Source organism: Cyrtonyx montezumae, unplaced genomic scaffold (genome assembly GCF_038088225.1).
Source record: "Cyrtonyx montezumae isolate F1298 unplaced genomic scaffold, pur_monq_1.0 scaffold_6, whole genome shotgun sequence".
Lineage (NCBI taxonomy): Eukaryota > Metazoa > Chordata > Aves > Galliformes > Odontophoridae > Cyrtonyx > Cyrtonyx montezumae.
Window position 1 is genome coordinate 16,103,727 of NW_027072067.1, and position 21,553 is coordinate 16,125,279.

At 40.0% G+C, this 21,553-nt stretch overlaps 1 protein-coding gene across 2 annotated transcripts in view; it reads right to left on the reverse strand.

Annotated features, from left to right (window-relative positions):
- Window positions 1–9,593: 9,593 nt before the first annotated feature.
- The window catches only part of PDZRN3 (PDZ domain containing ring finger 3), a 119,295-nt gene continuing 107,335 nt past the window's right edge, over window positions 9,594–21,553 (reverse strand). For both annotated transcript variants that reach the window (XM_065749235.1, XM_065749236.1), the window contains 5 exons: window positions 16,337–16,435; window positions 14,992–15,054; window positions 14,131–14,232; window positions 12,956–13,072; window positions 9,594–12,042 (listed from right to left, as the gene is read on the reverse strand). In XM_065749235.1, coding sequence (XP_065605307.1) covers window positions 10,492–12,042; window positions 12,956–13,072; window positions 14,131–14,232; window positions 14,992–15,054; window positions 16,337–16,435 — 1,932 coding nt within the window. In that variant the 3' untranslated portion in view covers window positions 9,594–10,491. The remainder of the gene's footprint in view (window positions 12,043–12,955; window positions 13,073–14,130; window positions 14,233–14,991; window positions 15,055–16,336; window positions 16,436–21,553) is intronic.

Here is a 21,553-nt window from a genome sequence, read left to right on the forward strand (position 1 = left end):
GTAAAATCTCTTCCACTTAATCTGAAGCCGAGTTTGCCATTGCAGGTGCAGGAATCTCTTTGGCTCTTTGTGGCCAAGTACTGCTAAGCAAAAACAGCTTTGTTTCTATCAAACAATAGAAGCTGCTTGATTAGGGCTTAATGAAAAGATGACTTGAAGCTATGGTTACTGTGAGCCATTGTGGTGACTCCCAAATTCTGGGCTGTGATAGCAAGGCTACTGTGGGGCACTTATTTATGATGACAATCTCCCATGGAAAATCTTCACAGGGAAGCTTCCCATCTCTATAAGATCAGCTTTGCCTTAGAAATTCCTCCAGTGGGTTGCTACCAGTGAACTTTTTATCCAAGTGAGGAGGACTACATACTGTCAATACTTTGGCCTGTTTACAAGTGAGTGGGTAGAAAGACAATGAAGCAATAAAACTTGTCTACTAATTAAAGATGGCCAATGTGAAAAAAAAGCCTCAGTTGAAACTTGTCAGGATATCTGAGATGGTGACTTCACGGGTATAAATCATTCATCTTCTGTCAGATGAGCTTTCCTTCAGCTGTGGCTTAAATTACTAGCAAGAAATTCTAGATCAAATTCTGGTTTGATTTTAACTTTGCTTAATCTTGAAGTGTTGCTGGGCTGCTAAAGGATATGAACTAATCTTCTGTCATACAGGGAGGAACCCTCACTTACGTGTGCCTCATCAGCAGTGCGCTACCTCACTGGGTATTGAATTAACTTCTGAGGACTCCAAGCTATTTCACACTCTATATCAATTTACATTTCTGTTCATGCACAGTACCAAAGAATGCAGATTTGCAAAGAATACTGTCAGTGCTTTTTCACCTGTCCCTTTTCAGAACTACTATTCAGACACAGCAGAGAATTATTTTTTGCAGGATTTTCCCAGCTTTCTGTGAATAATCCATGCTTATCCTTAAATAACCCAATTCTGTGTCAGAGAACATTAGGATTTGTTTAGCCTCTAAAATTTCATGTGTCTATCGAACAAAATAAAGCACCATTTAAAAGTCTTTATGCAGATTTAATTGTATTCCTTTCTGAAGAAGTAGCACGGTTAGCAGCTTCAGAACAGTTTTGATTTACATTTAAAGTAAGATTATATTCTTTGTAAGCTACTAGATGCTTGTGGTAACTGCTTCAGAAAAGTCCCTGAGCGAATGCATTTCTCATCCTCTTTTTAGCAGCTCAATTGCTGCGTTGTCATCTGAGCTGATGCCTTCAGACTCACTGATGGTGGGGTTCTTTATTTGCTTGTGCCATCGTCGTGTGATATTGGAGCAAACCTGTGTTATGTATAGCACAATCTGCTCTGTAATAGTGCTGTTTTAGATGCTTTTCAGAAGCATCTCCTACAAAACACTGCTGTTGCCAGGGTTAGCCCTCGCCAATTCAGTCCAGTAATGGTTTAGGAACTTCCTGAGCTGACAGACTTATCTTCTTAGTCTTCTGCTCATTCCAACTTGTATTGTAATTCCTAAATAATGGTTGTTATTTGGGTATATCACCTGCTCAGTATTCTTTTTTTTTTTCCATGAAAGCCTTTCTAATTTTGAAATATCAGTCTTTGTCTGACAGTCTTGGAAACAAAACCACCTTCAGGCTGATTTTGTCATCCCATTACTGACTTTTTCTGCTACTGCTTTTCTTGTGACTTTCAGTCAAATTTGTACTGTAAACAAACAAATGCTTTTATTGTGTCATAGTAAATGATAGCAGCACTTATGAAGATTTGAAGGTAGAGGGTGAATGTTTCACCTTTTCTAATAATCCCCCTCTGAAACTTGTTAGGATCCCTGTGCCTGTGGTGGGTGAGAGGACACTACCAGCTGAAATCCGTGAAGGTTTACCTGTAGTCTGTATTACAACTGAACAACATTCTTCAGCAAATTATTTTCCATTTTTAAAATGCAAAGCTGAAGCTTTATGCTTGGGAGGGAGGTACAGCTGTTCCCAGGGCTTTGCTCTAAATGTTTTAAGATTCAGAAAGGACTTCCTAGCCACAGAGAGAAAGTAAGAAAGACCCACGAGGAACCTGTGGGAGCTGAGATTTCAGACTCAGGTTCTGGATGAGGCATCCCAGGGGAATCCTGCAGCCTGTGTAGATAGGTGGCTTTTGTAAGTTTGGGCAGAGAGTAATCAATAATGCTGAACTGTCATTAGATTCACCCACTCTGAGGCCTCGGACTTGCTGCACAGCTGCTGGAGGGAGGATCCTTTGCTGCTGCACTTTGGTGTTGCCTTCTTTTCCTATTCCTACCAGCAGCGTTAGCAGGATTTGTATTTCAGTACCACGTGGAGGACGTTTGCTTTGAAAGAAACTAGAAATGTCTCAGGATGGAGATGAAACACCTCGCTGTGTGTCCTGGCACGCGTAGTGATGTGCCTGAGGATCTGCTGTGTCAGCAGTTCCCTTCCTTTTGCCCTTCTTTCCTCAGAAATCAGTGTGAGTGGAACCTTGTGAGTAACTCACTGTAGTGTTTCCAGATGGTCTTTCTAAGTAAGGGTCTTTGTGTCAGTGTTTAAACAAGCTTACTTTCTGCAGCCCTGTGTGTGAAGATGTTTGGTTGTGCAGGGAGAAGCAAACAGCAACTGCAGCACTGCCATCAGTGGCTGGACATAATGGCTACAGATGCTTTGTTCAGTGCCAGTGTTGTTTTAGCTGGCAGCCTCCTGTCTTGGCTGAGTTTCTCTTGACATCTGACGATGAGCTGACAATCCTGGAGATTTCTCCTTCTGCAATGAGACCTCCCACTGGAATATTGCTCCTGTGAGTAGACAAACTTCAGATTGGCCCACAAAGTGAAAGAACCTCAAGCTGAAATACACTCCCTGTGACAGTCTTGTAGTCACTCCCTTTTGTAAATGCTATTTGCTTAAGCACTGCTCTCCTGCTACACTTAGGTCTGAATGTTCTCACAAAGCAATGCTCTATTCTTCTCACTGTGGGTGCTCATTTCTAATTCCTTTTAATCACTATCATATGGTATGTAACCCTACCAGTGGGCATGAATTGCTTTGGAGCAGTTCCACTCCCTCAGAAAAAGAGGATGGGACACCTCTGGGAGCAGGAAAACTTTTGTTTGACACAGGCAGTTATGTTCCTGAGGTCTGTTGAGCATATCAATCTTCAAATGGTATTGACTTATCTGACATATAAAAGTGTTCTCTGCATTTGTGAGCATAGTTGGAGTGCAAATTCTTAATTTGGTCCAAATAGAGAATATTTTCTGTTACTACTTTCAGATAAATGATGTGCTTGTTCACTGACCATTTAAAGGTAACTCACATTCCTGACTGTTTTTAACAAATGATTGTTGTTACCACAACTGATCAACCATGAAAGTGAAAGAGAGTTGACAGTTTGAAGTGCTGGTGATATATTTAATGGACAAAAGAGAGCATTAAGAGGTTTTTCTTTTTGCTGAGGTCCCATTGCTTCTGTTTGTGGGTTGTCAGAATGGGGAATATGAATCTGAAGAAAGTCTCCTCTTCCTGTAGTGGGGAGAGAAAAATCTGAACTCCTGTTTTTAGGCAACCTTGTCTCAGATGTTGGTGATGACTTGAGGTTTAAAGCTATGCTGAGAATATGCAAGTCCATTGGCAGGCACTTGTTATTTAGCAGAATTGCTGCGTGTTAGACTTGTGTGCCCCTGCTGATGGCACTAATCTGCATGTTAGGAGACAAAGTACCAGCTGTGCCTGGTCCTATTTGTACTATTTTAGCCACATGGATGTTCATCCACTTAATTTGGAAATATTTCTCTGCACTCATCATCAGCCACATGCAGGCAACTGAAATTGCCGCATTCATTCTGACTTAGTTTTGAAAACGACAGATGCTACATTACTGTAAGATATGGTGAAAGTGTTTTCTAGCTTTATTTTTGTTTCTGATTTGTCTGTGAACATTTGATGTGTAAGTTATTCATGCTGATGAATGAGACTACTTTTCTTCAACAAGGTCTGCTCCTCTCATTAAATGAAGCAGAGCTTCCATAGAGACTGGTGCCATTTATGCTTAGGCAAAGGACTTAGAGACTGCTCTGGGACTCAGGAAGGAGAAGAGTTGGCATGTGTGGCTCACAAACACGCACAGATGTGTTATGTGGCAGTTATTATTTTCTCTTAATTATGCGACTTTCTAGCCTGAATAATTCAAACCAACAATACTGTTGTGAGCATGCCTAAAAGCATGTAACCTTCTCTATCCTCTGGGTGCATGGCTTGTGTTCTGCTTACAGTGCAGGTCTTTAAAGGGAAGAAATAGAAAAGAATCTGCCAGGTCTTGCTTGTGAAGCGTGAGCCTTGCATAGCTGCTTCGCATGCTTGTTCATCTCTAGAGTTGTGTCACAGTTTTGCAGGGCAGTGCAGGTGCCACCTTAACCTCACCATCCAGCTGTACTCATGGTCACATATGAGGAAGGGGTTGGGCCATTGTGCTGCTTACTGTGGTCCTGGGGCCCAAAGGACCCTGTCCATACAGACTGTGCTTTGTACACGCTGAGGTCTGCCAAAGTTTGCATTGGAAAGACAGTATCTAGGGTGTTTAATGAAAAGTTTTGTGAATCTAGGGTGTGAAATGTGTGCCAAGTGGAAATTATTGACACCACCCCTCCCCTTTAAGTGTCAGCTTCATTTTGCGTGCAGGCTTTGCCTAAAATCTGTGTTCTGTATCACGTTGTTTTCTTGTCTATGTTGTGTTTAGCAACCCTTAGTAATATGTTTGAGTGGGGCTTAGCACTAGATATCTCCAGAGGTTTACTCCTGCATCAATTGTTCTGTAATACAGGGACACAGATGCCTACAAAAAGTTCTGGAAAGAGTGAACCAAAACATTCTGTTGCACTGATAAACGCTGGCAGAGGAGAAAGGTGTGTGGTAGAAGAGATCGATGTTTCCTTGCTAGAGGTAATTTTTCAAGACTTTGGAATGGAAATACTGAAAAAGACTGATGGAGTTATTACCAAACAAGCACGTAGTGTCTGTCTTGAGTTCCACCTGTGGAGAGAGGCCTGTGGAGTTCCTTTGAATGAGATTTCAAATGCAGTAGAACAGAAAAACTTTGTGGAATAGCTTTGGAAAATTGGCTTTGCCTTTTTCTGCATCTGAAATCTGTGCTTGCTGGAGATTATGGCGTAACAGAGTCCTACTTCTTGTATAGGGACCTTACTACTTTTATTTTGTCTGCTAACTCAAGCCCCAAGGACTAGTAAATGCTGGATGCTTACATCTAACCAGAGCTAAACAGAAAATTGACGAAACTTTGGTCCCTTCAGTTTGAAGGCTTTTGATTTACCTTTATTAAACAATTATGGTTGGATTTGCCTTTTGGGGAGTCTTTGTTTACGGCATTCTAAGCTAACAAAGACCAGCTAAGCTGAGGGATGGATTATCGAAAATCAAAGCTAGCTCTCCTAATGGGGACAATGGAATCCACTCGGTGTGAGCCTGGCTGTGACACCTGGGAGGCCCACACTCCAATATGATAAAGTATTTTCTTTGAGAGAAGGTCACCAAAAGTTCACTTTTACAGAGAAATTCTTATTCTCAGTTAATGGGGCTCCCTGTTGCACGGTCCTGCAGTTGCCTAACATAAAAAGGATGGATTGTCAAAGAAATTACTTTTAAAGCTCCTCCCTGGCAAACTTATCTGAATGGACAGACCAAGTGCTCTCCTGGCCAAATTGAGAGGTCCATGACCCAGCCACCCAAACTATCATGCCCTTTTGCACTTCTGCTGGTTAGAATTTGTCAGCATTTTGAATCTGAACCTTTGTTTCTGGGCATGCGTTTTCCTTTAGGGTTGCATTTTACAACAGAATTTCCTACCTGGGTTTCAGAGCAAGCCTTATGATCTCTTAAGCTGTGGAAATGATGAAACTTCCTTTGGTGATTTTTCTATTTCCAAAAAAACAACTTTATAATTTAACATGAAATATCTGCTTATTGTATGACATGTGGACCTTTTTAGTCCTTAAGAACTAAACTCAAATTCAAAACATACAAGCAGAACCAAATATGGCTTTTTGAGTGCGTGTGCTTTATGCATGTAATGTAAGTGAATTCTAGTCTTAACTGGGCTGAAATCCAACTGAAAATCTCTAGTGATTATTCTTTCTGGTCTCTTTTTGACTTGGCTGACTTTTTCCCCAGAAAGGGGAGAGATGGAAGAAGGATGTGAGAAGTGTATGACCTGAGGCCAACATCATCTGCAGGGTGAAATAAGTACAGTCTCTCTGGGCTCACTTCCACTTGGCTTTGCCTGTGTAAATATAGGTACTGGGAGAGATATTGGAGAAATTTATTTATCCCCTTAAAATTATTCTGATTTTGTGCACGTGGAATAATTAAGAATATTGGAACTTTGTGCATGTACAAGATTATGCTTCTCAGGGGACAGCTGTGTCAAACTTGATGCCTATGAGGCCACCTCTTGTGTTTGTCCTCAGTACTGGCAGAACCTGGAGTGCCCTGCAGTCCAGCTGGAGGCACAGACCTCCTTTTCTTATTGCAGTGCTTGTCCTGTCTTTAGGATCCTCTTCATTTCTGCTGAGGTTATGTGGAGCCTTTCATATAATTGAGCACGCTTTGAATCTTTCAGATCACAAAAGTGAGCTTTGTGTTAGGCCTGTGTGTTAAAACTAAAAAGTGAAGTCAGCCCACCTCAATTTTATGTGTTGCTCATCATATTTTTCTATAAAATGTCTACCACTGTCTTGACTACCAATCAGTCTGCAGTGGCCAGTCTTCTGCCTCCAATGATGTGCATGGGAAATACACAGCTTTCTCAATAGAGGCCCCTGAATCTCATACAGCTTTTTGTCATGACAGACGCTTAGAGAAAAGTGGCATTAATTCTGCATGTTTGCATTTGAACAGTGAACATCACATCTTCATTTAAACCTTGTATTGCTGAGAAGCTGTGCTTTGGCAGGAGAGACACCACTCTTCTGGATTAGCTCTAGCTGGAGGCTCGCAGAGGCTGCTCTGATGGACAAATGAAGCTTCTAGGATGAAAACCCAAAGAGAATCTGTGCTATTTTCTTTCAATAACAAATTTACATTTGATAAAATCAGAGGCCTCTTGGTTTTATTAAATGTACCTCTCAGTTCCTTGGGATGGAGGTACAGCATCTGCTGTGACAGCTTCTATCTTCATTTTTGACTTCTTTCTAATTAGTTTATCTTCCAATAAATACTTAATACTATAACTGCTTTAAGAACAATTGAAAATAAAACAAAAACAGGAGCTTAAATTGCTTATGGCTTGCTTTGTAAGGCTTCCAGGCATTTGAGCAATTTTATTAACAAGTATCCTGTAACCTATTTCCAAAGGCCACTAGCAGATAATTATATTTGGTTAATTTACATACTTTCTGTTTATAATCCTAATTAGCTCTCCAACCAGTAGTCCCTAGGCAATATGTAGTCTTACCTCATTTTATTTGCCATCCCTAATGTGCAAGTTCTCTTAATTTACAAAAAAGTGCTGTTAGGTTTGGTTCAGGGCTTTCCCATTTCAGTGCACATTTAAACCAGTTGATTCCATGCTGATTTTAACCCTGTTTGCAAATAAGCATTTTACGTTTTTATAGATCTCACATCTGAGAGCATTCTGCAATTTAGGGATGCTGACCCGAGTTCGACACGGAGCCTGTTTTTATTGTGAAGAATCAGGCCAAATTGTGCACCAACCTATATTCAGGGATTCCTGTTCAAATCTTTGGTTTGCTGATTTGTGTTAGCCTGGGATGGGGACAGAGGTGTCAGGTCTGTGGCAGCATCTGCACTTTCTGTCGTTATCTTTTAAACACTACAATAATGTATTACAATATGATTCTTTTTGCTGTAATAAGGTCAGGCTTGCTCTAATACTTCGGTAACTTCCAGCAGTCCCTTGCAAGCAATGAAAAGAATCCAAACCTCCCTTTCCAGCACCATGTTAAGTACTTTGACGAGGCACTGATAAAGGATGTGTGGCAAAGTAGTAGCCCGTGGAGCAGGGAGAAGCAAAACCTGCAGTTCGATTAACTCCTGCCTGGATTTTCAGGATAATTCTGTGAAATTATTAGTTAATAAATTCCATACTAAAGAAGACAGCTGATTTTTAAGTGACCAAAATAACAAATGTTTAGTGAGGAAAATCTCGAAGGTATCCAAGTAATTCTTGGCCAATAACTTTGTTTCAAATCCTAAAGAATGCAAATTTTATGCTGTTGTTGCTCTGGTATAATTTCTACACATCACACTTGAATTCTTGATTCTGCTGTTACATACATGCGTATATGCTCAGCATTCATATAAGTGATGCCTAAAGGAACTGTTAGCTATTAAGCTGCTCCAAAGGAGCCATCACAATTTGATGATAATTTTACTTCATTAGAGTGTTTCAAATTCTACTCTAGAATTTACAAGTAGAATAAAGACATCTTAAGTGCTTTTCCATGCCTGGTTTTAAGGACTGTGATTCCACAGTGATTATAGATCTGACTGTCCATCTGGATATCTGAACTTTATTCTGCTATGGTGCTCTCATCTGCAATTAAAATGAACTGAATGTGAGACAGAGACAGCAAAGATCATATATGTGTGTGTTGTGAAACTCACAATTATGTTTCTCCTACTGTGCCACTTGTCAAGACAAGTGAAATCCTGGCTTTTCACAGTCCATTGAAAATCTTCTGTAGCATACAGCAAGAGCAGTACTTCATCCTGAAGGAAAGTGTCATTTCAAGATACGTTTACAGTATTGGATTTCAAGGGGCAGTGACAATTTACGTTAGCTTAGGATGTATTTTCTAGTATTTAAAATAGCTTAATAAGAAATATGGTAGGCATGCAGTCAATGCTAATTTGATGCTAATCCACAAAAGGAGTGGGGAAAAAAACCCCAAATCTGTTGTTTGCTTCTTGATAGCAGACAAAATAGGCACTGAGAAGCTGTTAATCTCCTTCCAACTCTTACCTATTATCATTCAGGTTATAATTTGGCTCTGAATAGTTACAATGCAAGAGTTCAGAACAGAAATTAAAGACTTTGGGGGAGAGTTGTTTTGTGGAAGAAAGTAATAAGAGAGAGGGGATGAAGAATCTAGGAGTTATTAGCAATGAGTATAGTTTGCTATTTATCCAGAAAAAATATCAAGTTTATATCTGAATTCTTGTTTAGAAACAGAAAACTAGAAAACAAGTGAAATATCTCTTTGAAATTAACTTTTTGTCCATCTCTTTTAATTTATAAATTTGTCTATTTTTAATGCCAAGCTTTGCTGAAGTTTGTAGGTCAGTTTTATATGCCACTAAGAGTAGAAGTCCTATATTTTTCATACTACAGGTCATCCTAAGTGCCTTGTGAGGTGAACATCTGCACTGCTTGATTTTACTCTCCATATTCCTGCTACTTTCTCTTGCTTCTTCCCTCAAGAAAACCTCTGTGCTGAATCCCTGCAAGCTCGGGATGCACTTTTCCTGTTAGGCTTGACTGAGGCAGTCCGGGCAGCGTGGGAGCTATGCTGTAGGAAAGAACACTCAGCATGGTGCAACCAGAAGGGAGTCAAAAAACTTCTAAATTGTTTGAAATATAAAACAATAATTTATTTTACTTCATTTTACCTGTTAACATTTGCAGCTAGTGATGATTTAATGAGACCGCTTTTATAATTCAATACATTCAAATCTATGAAGCAAACAATAACTACCATGGGCTTTTCAAACTCCACAAACTGTCTTATATAAACAACTCAGCTGTACATGCACATTTTTTTTCAGGAGGTTGCAACATTTGCAAACATGCTTTAAAATGTTTAAAGCTGCAGTATACTTCTCTTTGCCTCAGGCTTTTCAGATGAAACCTACATACTTTCTTTAGAAACCTTAGAAAGAAAAATGTTTAAATGTTGATCGTAACTATAAAAAACTGTTGTGTGATAAATGTTAAATATTACAAGAGAACGGCTCTATTAGGAAGTCAATAATTCGGAGTTTAAACCTTGAGCTAAATATAGATAAACAGCACTCGGTGTAGAAGTGAACAACAGCAGAATAGTATCAGAAAATATGGTTTCACAAAAAATACATATGTGCAGTCACTCTTGGGGGAGGGAGGGTTGTATTTTTTTAGACAAAGAAAAGAGCATGGGTACCTTTTTATATGAATATAGTTTAAGCAAATTATCTGTGTCAGTATGGTTAATACAATTCTGATATTTAAACACTTTATGTAAAAGGTAACAAGTAAAAAAGTACAATCAGTATCCCAAAAAGCACTGCTAATATTGCCTCTGAAGGAGCTGGGATGGGCAAACTTTCTCTCCACTTGATAATGGAGATCCTGGCACCCACAGTTGTAGAGTTCAGTATTTGAACTATAAACTTGATGACTGTATCTTATATACAAAAATCTTGCCACATTGAACGAGGCATTGATTTCTACCCCAATGGTAGTGTTGTATGTACATAATTTAGCAAAGGTGATTATACAGTAGTCACTGACAGGAAGGAATTGTACACTCGTGTTCCATCTGGTGACTTTGTTCCATGGGTAAGCAGTTCCTGGATTGTCATCCAGTTGTCAAATATTTTTTTATTTCTTTTCTTCATCATTTTTTTGTGGCTCAGTTCAATGATATTCATCTCTTTCTTTTCTTCCGCACCTTGCTGTTCCTTTAAACAATCCAGCCTGCTCTGCATCATAAACTCCCGTCTCCTCCTCTGCTCCTTTGCTTTCACAAGATGCTGCTTCCGCTCCTCCTTACTCCAGTAGCGGCCCATCTTCATTTCACTTATGGCATCATCATCGGTCGTCATCCCGCTGCGCTCCTCCTTGATCTTTATGGCTCGCTCTCTCAGCAGCCTGTCCCTGACCGGCCTCTTGGTGATGTAGCGGGTTCCGTCGCTTCGGACCTTCACTTTCCACTCCATCCTCGGCTCGCTCTGGCTTGCGCTGAAGTCTTTGCACATGCTCACCAGACTCATTTGGCTCTGTGCGTACTCCACCGCTGATTTCTGTTGGATCAGCTGCATGTAGCTCTGATAGTGCTGCGCGTGGGCAGGAATATGAGCGTGCTTGTATGGAGAGTGATGGTATGGGGAGGCGTAGGAGCCAGAAGGTTTTTGACCATGCGTAGGGCTTTTGCTTCCATCACCAGCTTTTCTCTCCTTGCTTTCCAGCTGTTTGCTAATGTCAGGATCTTTAGCAGAGGAATGGCATTTACCAGTGCTGGATTCATGACTTTCTGAGCTGGCAAATAAATTCTTTTGGGAGACATTATATGCCACTGCTCCCTCGTTACCTTGGCAGTTGATGCTTTCTGCAGTTCTGCGTAAGGAATTGTCAGGAGAAATCTCGAGCGTGAGCGGAGTGCTTCGGCAGCTTTCACCCGTGTTGTATGCGCTCGAGCTGTCCTTGTCAGACTTCTCTGGGAGCTCTGTAATGTCTGAGAGCTCGTGCCTTCGAACATCAATGCTTGTGTTGTAGTTGCGGAACCCGCTGTTATGCAGCATCCAGGGCTCCCGGTACTGATCTTTCAGCTGCTGCATTTTGTGGGCTCTCACGATGTTTAGGCACTCTAGCTCAATGTTGCGCAGCTCCTCATTCAGCATCTCCAGCTCTTTGTCGACACTTTCTTGGTCACTCTTGCTCATATCCAGAGTGCTTGTGTGGTAATACAGGCTGTAAGGACTGGCAGACTTCACCTGGCATTTGAGTTCCAGCAGTTCCCGGAATCGCTCACATTCGTCTACAGGGATGCCAAGGAAGTCGACATCTGTGCAGTCGGCAGAGATAAATGACTCGTTGCTGAACTGCATATCACCACTACCAAGGGTGTCGTGACTGTATGTTAGCTTCTTCTGGCTTCCCAAAGTGTTAGAGGAAGTGGTGTGATCATCTGCATTGTTTTCTTGCTCAGAGCTCTCATCGTTCCGAGTGCTGTCGTCTGTGCGCCCTACGCCACTGTCCTTCTCATGCTGGTTAGATAAAATAGTGGCTGTGTCGGTGGTCCCCCCATCTTCCTCGTGCTTCTTCTAACAGTAAAAATCAGAAGACAAGAGAAATTAATGGAAGGGCATAAAATGTCTCAGGCTGTCTGCTATGTCATAGTTTTCTTAATTGCCACCCGTTACACTGCATTTTGCTTTTTATTTGTACAGAAAGAAAGCACAGAAATGGTGGCTGAAAACACAGCTTGAATTGGATGACCTTTTCAGAAGAGGTCTGGTTTCAGTTAGATAGCAACAGCACTAGAATGCAAAATCTCAACATGTTTCTTGTTGCATTTAGCTGTGCACATTTGTTATCCAGTTCTACTATGTCACCAAAATGAGAATATCTCTCTTCCACAAATGTGGCTCCCACAGCAGATGTAGAGTTTCTAGAAAACTCCAGTCAAAAAACGAAAAACTGTTCATAAACTTGAGTGATTGCATTGATGGTGGCAGGGTGACAGGGAATCCAGGTTCCCAAAGCTGTCTCTCTGCATGAACTTGCTCCGCAGAGACATTTTCTTTGCCTTTCTTGTCAAATACATAGACCACAGTTCAGTCACTTGCCTGAGTCCTCCATTTGTATTTTATGGTTTTGGCAGACAGGCAGTTTTCAATATATATGTGTTTATCAAATAAAGTATTTTATACAGACAGCAGTAGCTCTCTGCCTCCTTTACCTACACCATACTTAGCTCCTACTCTTGTCACTGATCACAGCCAGAATGCTGCATTTCTAAGATCGTATTGTCATAAATGGACAAAATGAAAAAGATAACACTTAAAAATAATTTAGTCCCCAAAAGGTTGTTTGTGGATAGCCATATAATATCTTGATTTTGCATTAGGTCTTTTTGCCTTGCTCAAGAAACTAAATGTATTCAGTCAAGCTCAATATTGGACTACTGGCTGCAATATGAAGCTTTGACACCATTGCACAACAGAACAGCAGTACCTGCTGAAGCATGCTGGCAGTAAATTGCATTGCCTGGTGGTGCTGCTCCTCTAACATGTCCATGTGCAAGTCATCCAGAAAATCATTTCTGTCATCGTCCATCCATCCTTCATCCAGCTATGTGAAAAGGAGGGGAAAAAAAACCAAAAGTTGTCAGAAGAACAAATAATGATGTAAATTAGGTTCCTCGTTTATGGAAGGTGATTGGGAAATATTAAGAGATTCCTCCCTGTGACAATGCTGCTGTGTCCTGTGAGGATGCACACATCTACTGAGTGTGGGCACTGAGTCTTCTACATTCTCCCACCCCAAACTCCAACAGCATGGCTTGAACAGCCTTTTGTATGAATCCAATACAGCCTTTTGATCCATGGTAATGCTAAGAAGCATCATGGCTGTTCTGGTTTGCATGTCAGTTGTTTAGGATGTATTAAATACTTGAGAGTGCAAAGCTTAAATGCACCACTTGTGTGGCAGCATGAAGGGCCAGAAGCAAAAACACCCGCTCTGGATCTGCGAGTCTTTTTACTCCCAACCTGTCAGTCCTGAGGGAGAGAGCTCAGAAACATTTAGGCTAACAAGATAGTCATGAGCATGACCCTGTGTTTCTGGGGGCATTGGCAAGGGCTGCTTTCCCAGCACATGGAGCTAGAGACAGATCAAAGGACAGTGCTGTTTGTTAAGCATCTTTGTTGTGCTAATCGCCGCTCCATGGAGGGATCTGATGTAACCCTTTATTACAGCTGAGGATGCTTCTTGGTGGTATTTAACTACATTAAGAGATGGTGTTATAGAGGGCTAAATAATAGATGTTTTAAGGAATGATTTTTCAATAGCTATAGGATTTAGAATTCAATATGGTCTTCACAGCCATAAAATCATCCATAGTATCTTGCACTGATGGTTGTAACATACATTGCAGTAAACATAAATCACTGAAATTCTTACACCTTAAACTATAATATAACACATCTATAACCACCATGACTACTGTTTTCTATTATTTTATACCACGTGTATTTCCAGTCAAACTATTTAATGTGATTTTTGATAGATTTGGCAGATTTAGTTCAGTTAACATTCTTCAAATACTTTCTAAATACTTTCTACAAAACAACAAGTCTTTTAATTAAGACTCGGGGGAGTGCTTGCTCATTTATTTATTACTACAGTACCTGAATTTCTGGTCTTGCAACAAGTAGGGAGATATTCTTGCTCTCTTCACTGCTGAGAAGTGCTACGGCTTCTTCTCGATTCTGTACCTCTATGCCATTGATCTTTAAAGAAAAAAGGAACAGAACGAAATCTTTCACGTGGATATTTAAATGCTGCTGTGACCAGCTCTAAAGGGCTGCATGACTAGACAGATCCCAGTGCAGTATGAGCCAGAGAGCCTGAATCAACAGCTGTGTTGCTTAGGTAATTGGCAGGCAAGGCTGTTTGGATGCATGAAGCTCTTTCAAACCTGTGCAGGTAATGTACAAAGCCTTGTTATGAGAGCAGAAACTAGACAAAGAGTCAGCTCTCAGGAGTGGAAAGGAGCATCTTTGAGTGGGTCACGTGAGGCTATGAATGCCATCCCCAAAGACGACATGGGATGTGGATGTGCTTTAGTCTTCGTGCAGGAGATAGACCACTTCCATCAAAATCGCTATGGTGTGAGATTGCATGAATGCTCCTTCTCGCATGTGGGAGGGGGCATCCAGCCCTAACATAAAGCTTTACCTGATGAGGAATATCAAAATTTGGCTGATGCATAGCAAAGGAAATTCAAGTGTCCTCAGAAGGTTAAAAGGGACTATATGAATGTTGAAAGGACCTGTATGGGCAACCTGGTCTAGCAGACATTGTCCCTGTCTTTGTCAGGGGAACTGGAACTAGATGATGTTTAAGGTCTATTCCATTCTAAACCATTCTACAAATACCATTTTGAAAAGAATGATTTCTAAAACAACACTGAAATGAAGATAGGGAATTAAAACGGTTGCAGCAATGTTACAGTGTGTTACCAAGCTTTCAACCATTTACACACATACTTGAATGATGCGATCCCCTTCTCGGAGCCGTCCATCTTTTGCAGCAATACTGTTGGGATCAATCTACAAAACAAGAAAACTGTAAGCGTTTTGGAGTTTTTAGACCTCAGCCTCTTCCTTCCCAGTATAACCCCAGTATTAGTAATAGCATTGATGTGGTTAGTCACTGTGCCTGTCATTGCTGCTACGTAGTTGTTACATCTTGTTAGTGATTACAGGACTTTTCCTTGCTTATAGAAGACAAAATGATATGCAGATTAATATGGCTAAGTCATAACCCAAACACTAATCCCTGAGATGTGTCTTCAGGGATTGTAGGTTGATCATGTTTGCATGATACTTAGTTACCTCATAATTTAACATCTTGCTTTAACATACTCTGATTAGAACCTAAAGATTTTGCATACTGAGCAGGAAGGATTATATCCTAAGTGATGCATTCTAATGGAACAGTTTAGATTTAGGTGACTTTTCCTCCCTCCTGCTGTTGTGAAGGTTGAAATTGATCCATGTGATAAAAAGACTCCATAAAATGCTACTTATTTTACGAAAGGAAGCAAAGAGAGACAAATGAGCCCCAAATCTTTGCAAATAAACATGTGGATATTTTTTTTTTCATTTATATTGTTTCTGGAATAATTGAGAACAAAAGTGAAAGACAGAATATATTACAAATCCTTTGAAAACGACATCTGAAATTGAATGTTGAGACTATGTTAGGGAAGAATGAACACTAAATGTCAATATAACGAAAGCTGTTAGCCATACAAAAAGAGGTCTTATAAGAGATAATCAGATATTGCAAAATCCATGTGTGTCTGTGATGCAGTGTAGAAGAAGCAACATTTAATGTGAAATGTGTTTAGAGGTGAAAACTGAGGTGTTTTTGGTGAGCGTAAGTCTCAAGTACAACACACGTTCTATGTTTGTACAGACTGAAATAGGGTAACGTAGCAGCTCTCTCCTCTAGACTTCAGAACAGGGAACACACATACAAATAATAAAGGCAAGCATTTGTTCTGAGGTAGTTAAGAATGTTCAATACTGGAGAAACTGTCAATTTAGCAGTGCTCTCCAAGTGAATGGAGAGCCTTCTAAAGGTTGTGTGTTTGTTTTTTCCACTGTATTTCTAAAGATTTCTCACTGAAGTCAGTAGGAGTTGGACTTCAATGGAACATGATTTCGTTCAGTTTGAAGAAAAGGCAAAATAATGAGATTTCTTCCAATTACTACTTTCTAGCTGTTGTTTGAACATGATAAAAATAGAAGCAAGGAGTTGACTTAAGCATTTTTTAAACTGCAGTGCTAGACAAACTTTGTCTTATGGGAATCAGCTCAGTCCTACCTCGCTCACATAAATACCAGTGTCATCCTCATCGTCTGTTCTGTAGCACACAGTAAGACCAAGCTTGTCCTGGCTGTTCACTCTGTGCAAATCTACTTCCTGAGGTAAAAAAAAAAAAAAAAAAAGACAGACTTTGTCAATGAGATGCTTGTGACCAATGAAAGCAATTTTTCAAATATAATGAAAATATTTTGCTTAAGTGATATAGTGGGTCTCTTCTCATTTTACTGTGTGCACTAGCTTAACTTACTGAGCAAAATGTGATTATATGCATACAATCAATACTTCAGGCATTTTTGACCCTTCAATCAATATAATGTCATTTTGAAAATAGACCTTTTATTGATTTTAAAGTTGAAAAATTACCTATATTTCATGTAGTGGTAAGACTTCAAATGCTAAAATGCTTATAAAGTATGATTTAAATATTTGCCACAACTGATATATATATTTTCTTACAAGCAGGGATTTCTTTCTGGCTCTTCAGAGAAAAAATATGATGTTCAATTGCCTTAACTTGCCTAATTCTTATGAAATGATGTAATAAGTTTCTCAGAAGTGTGATTGAAGATCAATATATTGTTAGCAAAGCATTTGGTACTGGTAAAAGAAATACACTAAATGCTTCATTATCTTGCAAGGGTGTCATGTGAGTAAATCATGGTTTACCATTCCAAGGCTCTGTGGTGGTCACGTTGGTCTTGGAGACATTTAAGCCATCCTAAAAACACGTGGTTTTCCTCAAGGCTTTTTGCCACAAGGACATCAGCTATGTCTGCTCCTGGTTTGTGTAAAAGTGTTGCAAGATGTTCACCAAGCTGCTGTGTAGTCAGTGGAAAACATCTCTATTCTCCTTCCTTCTGAAGCACATCCCAAGAACCCAAGGATCTTAGGGAGTTTAACATGCTTTACCATCTTATGGTGACTGCTACATCACTTCTTTCATATGAAGGAAGGACAGCCTGTGCTAGCTCAAGGGGGAATACCAAGAGAAGCTGTGTTTTTTAATCTACTCTCTGTGCTGAGCGAGGATTTGAAAAGGACCTTGTTTCTCTGCAGCTTACCCATTGCAGTAATGGGATGGAGTGGGGCCAGGCAGATGGGGCAAAGGGACCTGTGCTGAGAAGGAGGAACAGCCCCTGTGTGAGCTGCAGGCCATCCCTGCCAAGGCAGACCTTGCTATGCTTGGGATGCATCCAAGTGCCTGTGCTTGGACCTTGTTTTCCTGTGGAAAAGTCCTGCTAACAGCATTCATTATTTCTAAGCATCTCTTCTGTTTTGACCTGTGCTGTGCCTTTTGTAAGGGCAAGATAATAAAACAAGCTGATATGAATAATTTATTGGCGTGTCAAGATGACAGCTGCCAAGATCAGTGATCTCATGTTATTTACTTGTCAACATGTGTAATTTCTTTTTTTTTTTTCAAGAAACATTGCTGTAAATGTCAGTGACATTTCAGATGGTATTTAAATGGTTTCAATCAATAGTATCCATGGTGAACTGCTGCTCTTTTTCTCTTTTTCCACTCTCTTTTGTTACACACTGGATGAACATAGGGCTTTAATAGTAAGGTTTTTCTTTTTTTAAGATTTCGAAAGCTTTTGGGGATTTCTAGAGAAAAGGTAAAAAAATATTCAGCATAAAAAGTGAGGCAAAGTAGACTTGATTCCAGTCTCAGTTGATGTGACTAATCCTTGGAAGTACCACTGCAGCTAACTTATTTATTCTGGGCGCAATTGGGGTGTGATCTAGAGATGAGGTGAGAATGTGTTCAAGTGGGTGTAATTCAGGCATATTTCCTGCCTGCTTTAGCAAAAAGACTTCCTGTTTTGAGGAAGGTTTTCATATAGTTTACTTGCTTCAAAATACAATAGTGATATAGCTGCAAGAAACTAGTGCTGTCGCTCACTGCTGTTTGTCATGCTGGTGGGGAAAACATATATACCACGTTTGAAAATATATGTATGGTGGTTTTGGTGATATTTGAAACAGGTTTTTAGTAAGCATGAACACTTGCCAGCACTTCTTGGAGGGTAGGGAGCAAGGTAGTAGCTTTGCTCTTCCTTCTTCCCTTCACCATGCTTTAATAACAATAAGGGAATTTTCCAGTAGTATGCAAAGATGCAAGCATTATGATAATTAAAAAACGAATATTATGATAATTAAAAAATAAGTTTGAATCTATATTTAAAATACCTTCTATGGCATCTGTAATACACTGGAAGGTAATAGATGATCTAGTATATTAAATAGTATATATTTTAAAAAGAAAACAGACACATATGCTTTAAAAACAAGCTCACAAATGTACCCCAAAGCTAAAGCAAACAGAATGCTCTTAGAGCAGGTGTTTAGAACCTGAATTTTTATGAGTAATTTGTTGACATTCTTACCCTTGGGTACAATCCCTCTAGTCCTTGGTAGGAGCAGAATTGGTTTGATGCTACCCAAATATGATAATTTTGTGTACTTAGTGGTAGGAACAGCTGCTATCTATGGGTCTTCGCATCACTAAAGTTTTAATATAATCATAAAGGTTTGAAATATTTGAGAGATGAAAGCGTGCAATTCCAGTTGGAGTTGAAGAATCAACTCCAGCATCTTCAAAGCAAAGGTTATTTCCCTTGTTCGGGGTGGAATCTGTATAATGTACAGATACATGAAAGGGAAGAACAGAACAGAAAATTGGCACCTGCAAATACAGCTATTGTGGTAGCTTGTGTAATTGTGCTAGGAATTAATTGAGCTCTAGGAATTAACGTGGGTCGAAAGAACTTTGAAGGTGTAAGTCAGGACAATGACGCTGGGCATGCTCCTCTCTGGGCAGCACGAGAGCCCCAGCCTTTGAGCCTGCAGTGCTCTGTGCTGCTACAAAAGCAGCCACTGCGTGCTCAGCAGTGCCTGGCCTGCTTCCAAAGCCCTGCTAGGCACCTGCTCGTTCGGTTGGGGCTGGCAGGCTGCACACACAGGAGATGAAAGAATATTTAGTGCTCAGCCAGGGCTCAGCTACTACTGTAATGAACTCTCTATGAAATGTATCAGCCACCTACACCGAGGAAGGGAGACCCTGAAGTGCTCCAGCACCTGGTCTAGAGCAGCAGAAATTAGTTAGCAGGCAATGGTGGGGTATGGACAAAACGTGGCAGCATCGAGGGATGTGTTAAAATGATAATCATGAAAATTTCACACATAATGTAAGTTTTACACAAAGAAATCCTTTAAATCTTTCACTTCTTCATGCCAGATTAAAGTGGCATTTTGAGAGATGTATTTCTCAAACAAGTTTGCACAGGAGATTTGTTTGAAAGATGACTGGCTCCATGTGAAATATAGTGCCAAGGAGGACTCAAAGCACTTGCTGCTGAAATCCACGTGGCGTTTGTAGGAATAGGCTTGGGGTCAGTGGCAAAGAGCCATCTAAATGAGCAGCTCCAGCTTTTTAAATGAAGAGTTCATGTATTTTCAGGATGGAATGAGAGCATGAGAAAGGAGATTTTGTAGCCATTAGCAAACGTTTCATGTTGCTTTCCATCTCCTAGCTGTGCAGTCAGCTCTGGTGAGCTCAGTTCTCTGCTCAGAAGAAAAAACTGAGTCAATAGATTGCTTGGATACAGGAGAGGGTAAAGGACAAAGTCAGATGTGAGAGAAAAAGTGTTCTTTTAGATTTAGAATGTTCTCCTTTGTGATCTGAGAAAATTAGTTCACTCAGAAGGCTGTCACTTGGGCTGCACGCTTGTTTGAATATACGTATTAATGCATAATGCTGCTGGGGAAGCCTGCAGTGGCATTATTCTTCCTTTATGAACCCAAAGTGACTTCTGGGTGGGCCTCTGAAAAATGTTTGTACTTTTAATTTGCAGTAGAATCTAGAAATAGAATAGAGTTCAAGATTTAGTCCTTCTTTCCTTGTGGCATGAAAACTTAATTTAAATTAAATTTACTTATTTTAGTAGTAGGAAATATATGGCAGTTACCTTTGAAACCTTTGGTGTGTTTGCAATACTGCCAGCATAAATTCCTTCCTAAGAATTATTTACAATAGAAGCTTGCTGTGAACTTGGTATGTCACTGTTTTGTGCTTTGTTTAGTCGGTACAGATCACTAACCACTCAGTTGCAGACCATAAAAGTTTGGATGAGGAGCTGGTGATTTAAATTCAAAGCACGTTTTATGGACACAGAAACCCATAGGGCTGACTTGATGGCTTTCTTACTTGAGGCATTCCTGCTGCAGTCAATGAAACAGTGCCTTTGTGGTCCTTTAAAACATATCTATCAAAAGGCAAACAAAAAAGCAACTAGCCAGTCGAGTCCCTGTTAGCACTTTGACCTTACCATTGATCATAGTCACTACAATTTGAACAAGAATCTTTAGTGGTTTTTAAGAAATACTATTAGGCTACAGAGACTTTTCTAGCGTTCATCCCCCAGTGTTACTGAGCTGATCACCTTTTACCATCAAGTACTATATCAATGTCAAAATTATTAATGTTGTGGTTTGAGCCATATTAATGTCTGGCTACTAAAGTGCATGTGTTTAAACTGTTTTCAGCTCAACTGGTTGACCTTCTAATGGAAGCAATATGATTTATCTACAACATTAGATTTCCTAAAAGATAGATTTTGAAAGGGCCCTGGCAGAAAATACTGATTCGTCCTACATTTTCCCTTAAGTCTGGATTTGTATTCCTTCTTATTTAAGAAGAAAAAAAAAAAAGGTAGTTCTTTAACAGAAAGGCCTTGAAGTCTGAACAGTTTGTTTTGCTGGCACTCTGATTTTTCTCCTGACTTCTATTTGGGTTTGTATACACAGATGAAGTACTTCCAGATCTGCAGAATTTGAAGACAGCTTGCAAACTTTTTATGAGGATTCAGGCCTTGATTCTGCAAACACTTTTATAGAGGGGAACAACTTCATGCTGATAGAATGACTGAACTTTGCTCCTGTTGAAGCTGTTGATAAATCTGTCACTGATTTAAGCAGGACTATAGATAGATTGTCATCACATGGTTTGTCAGCTTCCTTAGCTGGACCAAGATCTGAAGTCAGATGTGCAAGTAAGCTAGGAGTAATCTAGTCACATACTGATAATCTCAACGTGTTTTCCAGATCAAATAATGCTGGAAGTATTAAGAAGTGCTGAGATAGTCTGCTATTTTTTATAAATTACAAAAAGCACTTCAGTGGGCCAGTGCTGTTTAAGTAGATTCAGAAGTA